The following is a 12,954-nucleotide window of genomic DNA, read 5'->3' as shown; positions in this document are numbered from 1 at the left end:
CTTCCTATTCCATTCATGAGCTAGCTCCAGTGCTGGAGGTTGCAGTGATCGGTAGGGGTGCAGGATGTCAGACCCACACCATTCAGCCATTAATGACCTAGCCTGAGGATACCTCATTACGATCAAGAGCCTGGAAAACCCTTTAACGACCCAAATTTTTCAGCATTAGGGCTCGTTCACACGACCGTGTGAGGCCCGTATTGTGGACCGCATTTGCGGATCCACGATACACGGGTCCCGTTCCGTGACCATTCCGCATCACGGATGCGGACCCATTCATTTCAATGGGTCCGCAAATCCGGAGATGCGGAATGGTGCGGAACGGAACACTACGGAAGCACTACGGAGTGCTTTCTGAGGTTCCATTCCATGCTTCCGCACCGCAAAAAGATAGAAGTGAATGGGGCCGCGATCCCTATGCGGCTGCCACACGGCAGGTTCCGGTGCTTTTGCAATTTGAACGGGCACGGGCTTCACACGGTCGTGTGAACAAGTCCTGGACTCCTTACATACACCTTTGATGCTGCAAGTTCAGGTCATGAGCCTATGTTATGGCCAGGAATTGCGGCATAACATGGATGCTAAAATATGACTACATTACAGCCATCTGAATGACGTCTAAAGATGACCACAGACAGACGGATTTGTCAAAGACCGGATAATCATTGTGTAATGTTTCAGTCACCAATCAGGGCTCATGCACACAACCGTTGTTGTTTTGCGGTCCGTTTTTCACAGATCCGTTGTTCTGTATCTGAGGGTTTTTTTTCCTCTGATTTAGGGATCATTTACAGGACCGTTGTTGGTTTGCGATATGTTTTTCACGGATCCGTTGTTTCGTATCTGAGTTTTTTTCCCTCTGATTTGCCGTATTATTTGCCCTATAAGACGCACCGGCCCATAAGACGCACCTAGGTTTTAGACAATAAGAAAAAAATATTTTTCATTATACCTCAGGTCAGATCAGCAATCAGACCCCCAATATTAATCAGACCTCAGATCACAGCCCCAATCAGACAGCCAATGTTAATAAGGCCCCAATAAGACCTCAGATCAGACCCAAAAGTGAATGACCCCCAATCAGACCTCAGATATGAGCCCCAATATAAGTAAGACCCCATTCAGACCTCAGATCAGCCCCCCAGTCTCAAATCAGCCCCCATGCCTCTTTTGACTAGTCTTAGTCTCATATCAGCCCCCATTGCCTCTTTTTATACAGAATCATTGTCTGCCAGCAGCAGAGGCTGTTTACACAGCACAATCTGCTGCCGGCATACGATAATTTCTGTGCCTACATAAACAATCAAATCAACCGACAATCAAGCGTTTCGCTCGTTAATTGGGTAATCCGTAGCGCCTTTACACCACCACATAATCACTAACGAGCGTTCTTATGAATGCTAGTTAGTGATTATCTGGCGGATTCTCGGCCCATGTAAAGGGCCCTTTATCAAAGGGCATCATGGAGCTGAATGGAGAAGCAGTGGGCATGTGTGTCTACTGCTCCATTAAAAAGGGGAAACACCGGCCCTGTCGTTTTCATGATGGGTGGAGACCTCGGCAGTCGCTCCCTGCTGATCAGACACAGGATAAGGCCTTTTTTCAGTTTACTGGACGTTTTTTTTGCATTCCGTATACGGACCGTATACGGAACCATTCATTTCAATGGTTCCGCAAAAAAAACTGAATGTACTCCGTATGCATTCCGTTTCCGTATTTCCGTTCCGTTGAAAGATAGAAAATGCCCTATTATTGCCCGCAAATCACGTTCTGTGGCTCCATTCAAATCAATTGGTCCGCAAAAAAAATGGAACACATACGGAAATGCACCCGTATGTCTTCCATATCTGTTCCGTTTTTGCAGATCTATTGAAAATGTTTTGCCCAGCCCAATTTTTTCTATGTAATTACTGTATAATGTATATGCCATACGGAAAAAACGGAACGGAAACAAAAAACGGAACAACGAATACGTGAAAACGGACCGCAAAACACTGAAAAAGCCATACGGTCGTGTGCAGGAGGCCTAAGGCCGAATGCACACGGCCGTGTTCCGCGGCCGAGAGCGGTCCGTGGTATGCCGGGCTGGATTCCTGTTCAGAGCAGGAGCGCACGGCGTCATTAGTTGCTATGACGCCGTGCGCTTCATGCCGCCGCTGCTGTACAGTAATACACTCGTATAGATCATACCAGTGTATTACTGTAGTGCAGCGGCGGCATGAAGCGCACGGCGTCATAGCAACCAATGACGCCGTGCACTTCTGCTCTGAACAGGAATCCAGCCCGGCATACCACGGACCGCTCTCGGCCGCGGAACACGGCCGTGTGCATTCGGCTTAAGGTTTCATGTACACGAATGTATTTGTCTTCCGTTCCGTTTTTTTTATAGGTCCATATGTGGAACAATTAATTTCAATGGGGTTTGGAAAAAAACTTACTCTGTGTGTATTCCGTGTCCGTATATATCCACATCTCCGTTCCGCAAAAAAGATAGAACATGTCCTATTCTTGTCCATTTTGCGTACAAGGACAGGCATTGTTACAATGGATCCGCAAACAAAACGGATGCAACACGGATGTCATCCGTTTTTGTTTTCTTTGGTTTTTTGCGGATCCGTGTTTTGTGGACCGCAAAATACATACGGTTGTGTGAATGAATCCTAAGGGATACAATTTTGTAGTGGGACAACCCCTTTAACCACCTCAGCCCCCAGTGCTTAAACACCCTGAAAGACCAGGCCACTTTTTACACTTCTGACCTACACTACTTTCACCGTTTATTGCTCGGTCATGCAACTTACCACCCAAATGAATTTTACCTCCTTTTCTTCTCACTAATAGAGCTTTCATTTGGTGGTATTTCATTGCTGCTGACATTTTTACTTTTTTTGTTATTAATCGAAATTTAACGATTTTTTTGCAAAAAAATGACATTTTTCACTTTCAGTTGTAAAATTTTGCAAAAAAAAACGACATCCATATAGAAATTTTGCTCTAAATTTATAGTTCTACATGTCTTTGATAAAAAAAAAATGTTTGGGTAAAAAAAAAAATGGTTTGGGTAAAAGTTATAGCGTTTACAAACTATGGTACAAAAATGTGAATTTCCGCTTTTTGAAGCAGCTCTGACTTTCTGAGCACCTGTCATGTTTCCTGAGGTTCTACAGTGCTCAGACAGTACAAACACCCCACAAATGACCCCATTTCTGAAAGTACACACCCTAAGGTATTCGCTGATGGGCATAGTGAGTTCATAGAACTTTTTATTTTTTGTCACAAGTTAGCGGAAAATGATGATTTTTTTTTTTTTTTTTTTTTTCCTTACAAAGTCTCATATTCCACTAACTTGTGACAAAAAATAAAAACTTCTATGAACTCACTATGCCCATCAGCGAATACCTTGGGGTCTCTTCTTTCCAAAATGGGGTCACTTGTGGGGTAGTTATACTGCCCTGGCATTCTAGGGGCCCAAATGTGTGGTAAGTAGGTAAATGACCTGTGAAATCCGAAAGGTGCTCTTTGGAATGTGGGCCCCTTTGCCCACCTAGGCTGCAAAAAAGTGTCACACATCTGGTATCTCTGTATTCAGGAGAAGTTGAGGAATGTGTTTTGGGGTGTCTTTTTACATATACCCATGCTGGGTGAGATAAATATCTTGGTCAAATGCCAACTTTGTATAAAAAAATGGGAAAAGTTGTCTTTTGCCAAGATATTTCTCTCACCCAGCATGGGTATATGTAAAATGACACCCCAAAACACATTCCCCAACTTCTCCCGATTACGGAGATACCAGATGTGTGACACTTTTTTGCAGCCGAGGTGGGCAAAGGGGCCCATATTCAAAAGAGCACCTTTCGGATTTCACAGGTCATTTTTTACAGAATTTGATTTCAAACTCCTTACCACACATTTGGGCCCCTAGAATGCCAGGGCAGTATAACTACCCCACAAGTGACCCCATTTTGGAAAGAAGAGACCCCAAGGTATTCGCTGATGGGCAAAGTGAGTTCATGGAAGTTTTTATTTTTTGTCACAAGTTAGTGGAATATGAGACTTTGTATGAAAAAAAAAATAAAAAAAAAAAATAAGCATTTTCCACTAACTTGTGACAAAAAATAAAAAATTCTAGGAACTCGCCATGCCCCTCACGGAATACCTTGGGGTGTCTTCTTTCCAAAATGGGGTCACTTGTGGGGTAGTTATACTGCCCTGGCATTTTCCAGGGGCCCTAATGTGTGGTAAGTAGGTAAATGACCTGTGAAATCCTAAAGGTGCTCTTTGGAATATGGGCCCCTTTGCCCACCTAGGCTGCAAAAAAGTGTCACACATGTGGTATCGCCGTATTCAGGAGAAGTTGGGGAATGTGTTTTGGGGTGTCATTTTACATATACCCATGCTGGGTGAGAGAAATATCTTGGCAAAAGACAACTTTTCCCATTTTTTTATACAAAGTTGGCATTTGACCAAGATATTTCTCTCACCCAGCATGGGTATATGTAAAATGACACCCCAAAACACATTCCCCAACTTCTCCTGAGTACGGCGATACCAGATGTGTGACACTTTTTTTGCAGCCTAGATGCGCAAAGGTGCCCAAATTCCTTTTAGGAGGGCATTTTTAGACATTTGGATACCAGACTTCTTCTCACGCTTTGGGGCCCCTAGAATGCCAGGGCAGTATAAATACCCCACATGTGACCCCATTTTGGAAAGAAGACACCCCAAGGTATTCAATGAGGGGCATGGCGAGTTCATAGAAATTTTTTTTTTTTGGCACAAGTTAGCGGAAATTGATATTTTTAATTTTTTTCTCACAAAGTCTCCCGTTCCGCTAACTTGGGACAAAAATTTCAATCTTTCATGGACTCAATATGCCCCTCACGGAATACCTGGGGGTGTCTTCTTTCCGAAATGGGGTCACATGTGGGGTATTTATACTGCCCTGGCATTCTAGGGGCCCTAAAGCGTGAGAAGAAGTCTGGAATATAAATGTCTAAAAAATTTTACGCATTTGGATTCCGTGAGGGGTATGGTGAGTTCATGTGAGATTTTATTTTTTGACACAAGTTAGTGGAATATGAGACTTTGTAAGAAAAAAAAAAAAAAATTCTGCTAACTTGGGCCAAAAAAATATCTGAATGGAGCCTTACAGAGGGGTGCTAAATGACAGGGGGGTGATAAATGACAGGGGGGTGATCAATGACAGGGGGGTGATCAATGACAGGGGGGTGATCAATGACAGGGGGGTGATCAGGGAGTCTATATGGGGTGATAACCACAGTCATTGATCACGCCCGTGTAAGGCTTCATTCAGACGTCCGGATGCGTTTTGCGGATCCGATCCATCTATCAGTGCATCCGTAAAAATCATGCGGACATCTGAATGGAGCTTTACAGGGGGGTAATCAATGGCAGGGGGGTGATCAATGACAGGGGGGTGATCAGGGAGTCTATATGGGGTGATCACCACAGTCATTGATCATGCCCCTGTAAGGCTTCATTCAGACGTCCGGATGCGTTTTGCGGATCGGATCCATCTATCAGTGCATCCGTAAAAATCATGCGGACATCTGAATGGAGCTTTACAGGGGGGTAATCAATGACAGGGGGGTGATCACCACAGTCATTGATCATGCCCCTGTAAGGCTTCATTCAGACGACCGGATGCGTTTTGCGGATCCGATCCATGTATCAGTGCATCCGTAAAAATCATGCGGACATCTGAATGGAGCTTTACAGGGGGGTGATCAGGGAGTCTATATGGGGTGATCACCACAGTCATTGATCATGCCCCTGTAAGGCTTCATTCAGACGTCCGGATGCGTTTTGCGGATCCGATCCATCTATCAGTGCATCCGTAAAAATCATGCGGACATCTGAATGGAGCTTTACAGGGGGGTAATCAATGACAGGGGGGTAATCAATGACAGGGGGGTGATCAGGGAGTCTATATGGGGTGATCACCACAGTCATTGATCATGCCCCTGTAAGGCTTCATTCAGACGTCCGGATGCGTTTTGCGGATCCGATCCATCTATCAGTGCATCCGTAAAAATCATGCGGACATCTGAATGGAGCTTTACAGGGGGGTAATCAATGACAGGGGGGTGATCACCACAGTCATTGATCATGCCCCTGTAAGGCTTCATTCAGACGACCGGATGCGTTTTGCGGATCCGATCCATGTATCAGTGCATCCGTAAAAATCATGCGGACATCTGAATGGAGCTTTACAGGGGGGTAATCAATGACAGGGGGGTAATCAATGACAGGGGGGTGATCAGGGAGTCTATATGGGGTGATCACCACAGTCATTGATCATGCCCCTGTAAGGCTTCATTCAGACGTCCGGATGCGTTTTGCGGATCCGATCCATCTATCAGTGGATCCGTAAAAATCATGCGGACGTCTGAATGGAGCTTTACAGGGGGTTGATCAATGACAGGGGGGTAATCAATGACAGGGGGGTGATCAGGGAGTCTATATGGGGTGATCAGGGGTGATTAGGGGTGATCAGGGGCTAATAAGGGGTTAATAAGTGATGGGGGGGGGGTGTAGTGTAGTGTAGTGGTGCTTGGTGCTACTTTACTGAGCTACCTGTGTCCTCTGGTGGTCGATCCAAACAAAGGGGACCACCAGAGGACCAGGTAGCAGGTATATTAGACGCTGTTATCAAAACAGCGTCTAATATACCTGTTAGGGGTTAAAAAAAACACATCTCCAGCCTGCCAGCGAACGATCGCCGCTGGCAGGCTGGAGATCAACTCTCTTACCTTCCGTTCCTGTGAGCGCGCGCGCCTGTGTGCGCGCGTTCACAGGAAATCTCGCGTCTCGCGAGATGACGCGTATATGCGTGACTGTGCGCAGCGCTGCCACCTCCGGAACGCGATCCTGCGTTAGGCGGTCCGGAGGTGGTTAATGGCTGCACAATTTTACAAGTAAACTGCAATTTTACCTGCAGAACCACATGGCCATTAATCAATTAAAATGGCAGCAGGTGGCCTTATCCTGTTGGTGTGCACCAAAACATGCAAATTTCATTGCATTGTTATTAAGTAATGTACTATACAAATACGCTATTTGTGAATTCTGAGATAATTAAAAACCAAGCCAGCAGCAGTATATATAATAAAATAACAAAAATGTCACACACCCCTGCCACCTCCAGTGTCACACTCCTGTCCTACAGTAATGTCCCGCACACACCAGTGGCCTGAGCAGTAAGTGGGATGTGACAGCAGCAGCCAGCAAAACAAAGAGAAGCAGGAGGACCAGACCGCCATGCCGGAAGTGGCAGAGGAGAAAAGGGGTGAGTATGACATTTACTGCTACTGCCCAATTTATCTCCGCCAAGTGGCACACATAGAAAGATACTGCAAACCATGTAAATTACTTCCTTGTCGAGAATTATGGCAGTGGCTTATTCTATAGACTTTCAATCAAGCCACAGTGGACATGCTAAAACCATTTCAGGCTCCTTTCACATTGTGTTGCCACTGCACATTTGCCATATGTGCCAGGAAAGCTCCCATTTTTTCTGAATGCCTTTATACGGACTGGTGCAGTCTGCTGCCTTATTATATACAGTGAAAAAATGGCATCCCCAAGTATACCGCCGAGCATAGGCCAAAAGAACACTCCCGAGACCAAAGGAGTGTTCTTTTGGCCTATGCTCGGCGGTATACTTGGGGGATGCCATTTTTTCACTGTATATAATAAGGCAGCAGAGTGCACCAGTCCGTATAAAGGCATTCAGAAAAAAAACATACAGCTACTGGCTGCTCCCCCCTGTCTCCGGATGTTTTGATCCGCAAGACAGGGAGATGCAGCGGTGGCCGTGCAGGGATCTGGAGGGACACGGGTGCCAGGGACCGGGTAAGTATCAACTATACGAGAGGCCAAAGCATTGTGAGGGGTGTCTGTACTATTGGATAACCCCTTTAATGGCAATGCCAGACCCAGAGAGCTCCAGCAGGCTATTCTCTATTGGAGCAGCCTGCCGGATCTCTTGCCTGGAATGTGAAACTAGCCTAATGCTATTAAATGCACATTCGCTCTCTTCCAAGAGAAAGAAAACCATGGCATCTGTCAGCAGCTTTGTACCTATGAAACTGGCTGACTGTGTTGGCACCATGTTAACATGTGCTCACATTGCTAAGAAAAGTCAAAGTGCAGCAGGCCTGGCAGTTGTAGAGAAAGTAGAGCCTCTAGGTGTAACAGCAACGCCCCCATTGCTCCTAGAGGCTCATTTGCATGTATTAATACATCATGTTTCGCAGCAATGCGGGCACATATGAACATGGGACCAACACAGATGCCTTCAGCTGCCAAGTGCACATGTAACAGATCAGACAGTTTCATAAGAACAAAGCTGCTGACAGATGCCCTTTAAACAAATACATCTGTTTTTCTTGGACAAACACTTCAGAACACAGTGTGAGAAGAGCCCAACTTAGGCTACTTTCACACTAACGTTTGGTGCGGATCCGTCATGGATCTGCACAGACGGATCCGTCATGGATCTGCACAGACGGATCCGTCATGGATCTGCACAGACGGATCCGTTCAGATAATACAACCGTCTGCATCCTTTCAGAACTGATCCGTTTGTATTATCTTTAACATAGCCAAAACGGATCCATCTTGAACACCATTGAAAGTCAATGGAGGACGGATCCATTTTATATTGTGCCAGATTGTGTCAGTGAAAACGGATCCGTCCCCATTGACTTACATTGTGTGCCAGGACGGATCCGTTTGGCTCAGTTTCGCCAGACGGACACCAAAATGCTGCAAGCAGTGTTCTGGTGTCTGTGTCCAAGGCGAAATGGAGACGGACTGGAGGCAAACTGATGCATTCTGAGCGGATCCTTATCCATTCAGAATGCATTAGAATGCAAACTGATCCGTTTTGGACCGCCTGTGTGAGAGCGCTGAACGGATCTCAGAAACGGAAAGGCAAAACGCCAGTGTGAAAGTAGACTAAGCTGAAAAGGATAGTGTTTCCAGAAAACATCAACAACCAGAAAAAAACCTAATAGTAACAAAGGGTCAATTACTAAGGACTAGATGAACACGACCATACTTACAGACGTCCACGTGGAGTTATATGTACCATTTTTTGGTTCCCTTGCTGTCAGCACGCAAAGCTGCACTGAAATACACAGTCTGGACAATGCATTTCAACGCAGTGGGGGGAATGGTAGACAGCAGGAAAATAAAAATTGGGATCTGGACACCATATCTGCAGTACTGTTCATGTATTAGGGTACTTTTACACTAGCGTTTTTGTTTTCCGGTATTGAGTTCCGTCACAAGAGCTCAATACCGGAAAATAAATGATCAGTTTTAGGCCTCATGCACACGACTGTGGTGTGTTTTGCTGTCCGCAAATCGCAGATCCGCAAAACACGGATGGCGTCCATGCGCGTTCCGCAATTTGTGGAACGGCACGGACAGCCTTCAATATAAATGCCTATTCATGTCCGCAAAGCGCGGACAAGAATAGGACATGTTATATTTTTTTAACAGAGCAATGGATGCGGACAGCACACGGAGTGCTGTCCGCATCTTTTGCGGCCCCATTGAAGTGAATGGGTCCGCATCCGAGCCGCCAAAACGGCGGCTCGGATGCGGACCTAAACAACAGCCGTGTGCGTGAGGCCTTAGGGTACTTTCACACTTGTGGCAGAGGATTCCGGCAGGCTGTTTCGTCACCGGAACTGCCTGCCGGATCCGGCAATCCGGACGCAAACTAATGGCATTTGTCAGACATATCCGGATAAAGGATCCGTCTGACAAATGCATTGCAATACCGGATCCGTCTCTCCGGTGTCATCTGGAAATACAGACCCGATATAATTTTTTTTTTGCATTTTTAAAGGTCTGCGCATGCACAGGCCGAAAAGCCGGATCTGTTTTGCCAGAACGTGTAATGCCAGATCCGGCACTAATACACTCCAGAGCTGGGAACATCATGTCGGGTGTGGCCGCGTCACAACAGGAAGTGACGAGGGTAGGGAAATTTCACTAGTAGGGGAAATATCACGGAACACCGGAAACGTTTTGCAGGAACAGTTTCCAGCACTAATACACTTCAATGTAAATTAATGCCGGATCCGGCATTCCGGCAAGTGTTCAGTATTTTTGGCCTTTGAGAAAACTGCAGCATGCTGCGGTATTTTCTCCGGCCAAAAAACGTAAGAGGGACTGAACTGATGCATCCTGAACGGAATTCTCTCCATTCAGAGAGAATTTTACGTTTTTTGGCCGGAGAAAATACCGCAGCATGCTGCAGTTTTCTCTAAGGCCAAAAATACTAAACACTTGCCGGAATGCTGGACCCGGCATTAATTTACATTGAAGTGTATTAGTGCTGGAAACTGTTCTGGCAAAACGGGTCCGGTGTTCCGTGATATTTCCCCTACCCGTGAAATTTCCCTACCCTCGTCACTTCCTGTTGTGACGCGGCCGCACCGGACATGACGTTCCCAGCTTTGGAGGGAGGTGTGCTGCGCAGGCGCACAACGACGGGGTAGGGCAATTTCACACCAGTGTTGAGGAGAAGGGGCCACCTAATGCGCTTGCGCCTTACCTCTCAGCTGGACACCGTCCGACACTGCGCATGCACCGGGAGCCTCAGCAGCGGTTAGAGAGTAGGGAAAAATTACGGGCCAGTGCGCAAGCGTGGCTAACGACTCCCGTCGGGATACACTGCGCGTGCCCACCAGTGGACAGGGAGATCTCTTATACCAAACATCCATCCGATCACCACGCCTGCGCACTTTGGGGGTAGGGAGATCTGATGGCCATTTGTTCTGTTAAATCTCCCTACCACTCACTGCGCAGCACACCTCCTTACAAATCTGGGAACGTCATGTCCGCTGCGGCTGCGTCACAACAGGAAGTGACGAGGGCATGCGCAGATCTTTAAAAATGCAAAAAAAAAATTACTGCCAGATCTGTTTTTCCGGATGACACCGGTATTGCAATGCATTTGTCAGACGGATCCGCATCCGTCTGACAAATGTCATCAGTTTGTGTCCGGATTGCCGAATCCGGCAGGCAGTTCCGTTGCTGCCACAAGTGTGAAAGTACCCTTACTGTAGATAATGATCCAAAATTGGAGGGGGGAGGGGCGGATTTCCTTTAAATTGAAACAGCCACCTGAAGCAGGCCTAACTGTTCATATCTAGGGATGAGCAAACTTGCGTTTTCAGGTTCTGCATACAAGGTTCGTATTATCTATTCCGTTTCTGTTACATAACGTATGGTCTATGGTAGCGGAATCCATAACGGAATTCTTAGATAACCCGAACCTTGTACGCTGAACTTGAAAACACAAGTTTGCTCAACACTATTCATATCTTCTCCAGGGGGCCATCACAGGCGGCAGATTTTGTTGCAGAATTTTCCATGACTGAAAATCAGTTCCATTCATTTGAATGCGGCAGCAATCACATGGATTTCAAGTGAATGGAACCGATTTTCACTAGCGGAAAATTCTGCAACAAAATCTGCAGTGTGTGAAGGCCCCCCAACAATGCGGTTCTCTGCTGCCATGTCTTGCTGGGTGCATGAGGGCATCCTACCAATTACTAGCCTCAGGGGTCACCAGGATGCTAAGGAGAACAGCAAGCACACGAACATCCCAGCTTGTAGTTTATGTTAGAGAGAAATTCTAAATCTAGGGTTAATTTTCAGTGTGCTGCCATTGAGGTGGTTGATGGGCATGTGAGGCACAGGTTGGCAGGCTGCTGGTTATGTGTACATGCAGTAATATATATATACTAAACCCCAGAGCAATGTGAGCTGTCACCAGGAAGGGCTGCTTCACCTGATATGCCATAGTTCTGGGAGGCTGCGCATGCCAGGCGAGTGGGCACATAAGGAGAGAACTCCACAGCATAACCGTGTCTAGCAGGGAGGCGGATTGCCCGGGTCACACCGCCAGCTGATGCCATGCTGTCTGCTGCGGCTTCCAGAGCATAGCCGCCTGTAAAGTCTCTCCAGGGGCAGCCTACAATGGAAGCGCCCGCTGTATGGTGTGGGAAATGACGCGGCTCACGAGAGCTGTCAGCAGCACTAGTACAGAGTGCAGTGTGCGGAGCATGCTGGGAGAACGAGCCAAGCCTCGCTTCCGTACAGCCGGCGACATTCACGTCACGTGACTGACCTAGGAACCAATAAGGACAGAGCGGATAAAGGCGGGAGCTGAGTAGACTACCGTACTGATGCGAGACCTTTTTCTTATGCGTGAGGCGGATAGATGTCAGCTTTCTTCAGTATAGGAGTTTTATTATGTAGCTGTTTTTGATAATTATAATCATTTTTAGAAGCAAAATTGATTTCAAATATAACCGTTATGGTAAATTTCACCCTATGTCTATATATGTCACTATTAACCCCTTAAGGACCGGGCTCATTTTCACCTTAAGGACCAGGCTCATTTTCACCTTAAGGACCAGGCCATTTTTTGCAAATCTGACCACTGTCACTTTAAGTGCTCATAACTTTAAAACGCTTTGACTTACCCAGGCCGTTCTGAGATTGTTTTTTCGTCACATATTGTACTTCATGACACTGCTAAAATTGGGTCAAAAAAGTTAATTTTTTTGCATAAAAAAATACAATTTTTACCGTAAATTTTGAAAAATTAGCAAATTTCAAATTTTCAGTTTCTCTACCTCTGTAATACATAGTAATACCCCCAAAAATTGTGATGACTTTACATTCCCCATATGTCTACTTCATGCTTGAATTGTTTTGGGAATGATATTTTATTTTTTGGGGATGTTACAAGGCTTAGAAGTTTAGAAGCAAATTTTGAAATTTTCAGAAATCTTCAAAATCCCACTTTTTATGGACCAGTTCAGGTTTGAAGTCATATTGTGAGGCTTAGATAATAGAAACCTCCCAAAAATGACCCCATTCTAGAAACTACACCCCTCAAGG

General features: G+C 46.0%; 1 protein-coding gene across 1 annotated transcript in view; it reads right to left on the bottom strand.

Annotated features, from left to right (window-relative positions):
• The window catches only part of PEX7 (peroxisomal biogenesis factor 7), a 294,431-nt gene extending 282,319 nt beyond the window's left edge, over positions 1-12,112 (bottom strand). Inside the window, exon 1 of the mRNA XM_040429202.1 lies at positions 11,837-12,112. Within this exon, the coding sequence (XP_040285136.1) occupies positions 11,837-11,963 (127 nt within the window). The 5' untranslated portion in view covers positions 11,964-12,112. The remainder of the gene's footprint in view (positions 1-11,836) is intronic.
• Positions 12,113-12,954: the final 842 nt, after the last annotated feature.

The sequence above is a fragment of the Bufo bufo genome, chromosome 4 (genome assembly GCF_905171765.1).
Source record: "Bufo bufo chromosome 4, aBufBuf1.1, whole genome shotgun sequence".
Lineage (NCBI taxonomy): Eukaryota > Metazoa > Chordata > Amphibia > Anura > Bufonidae > Bufo > Bufo bufo.
This window is presented reverse-complemented; position numbering and strand designations above follow the sequence as displayed.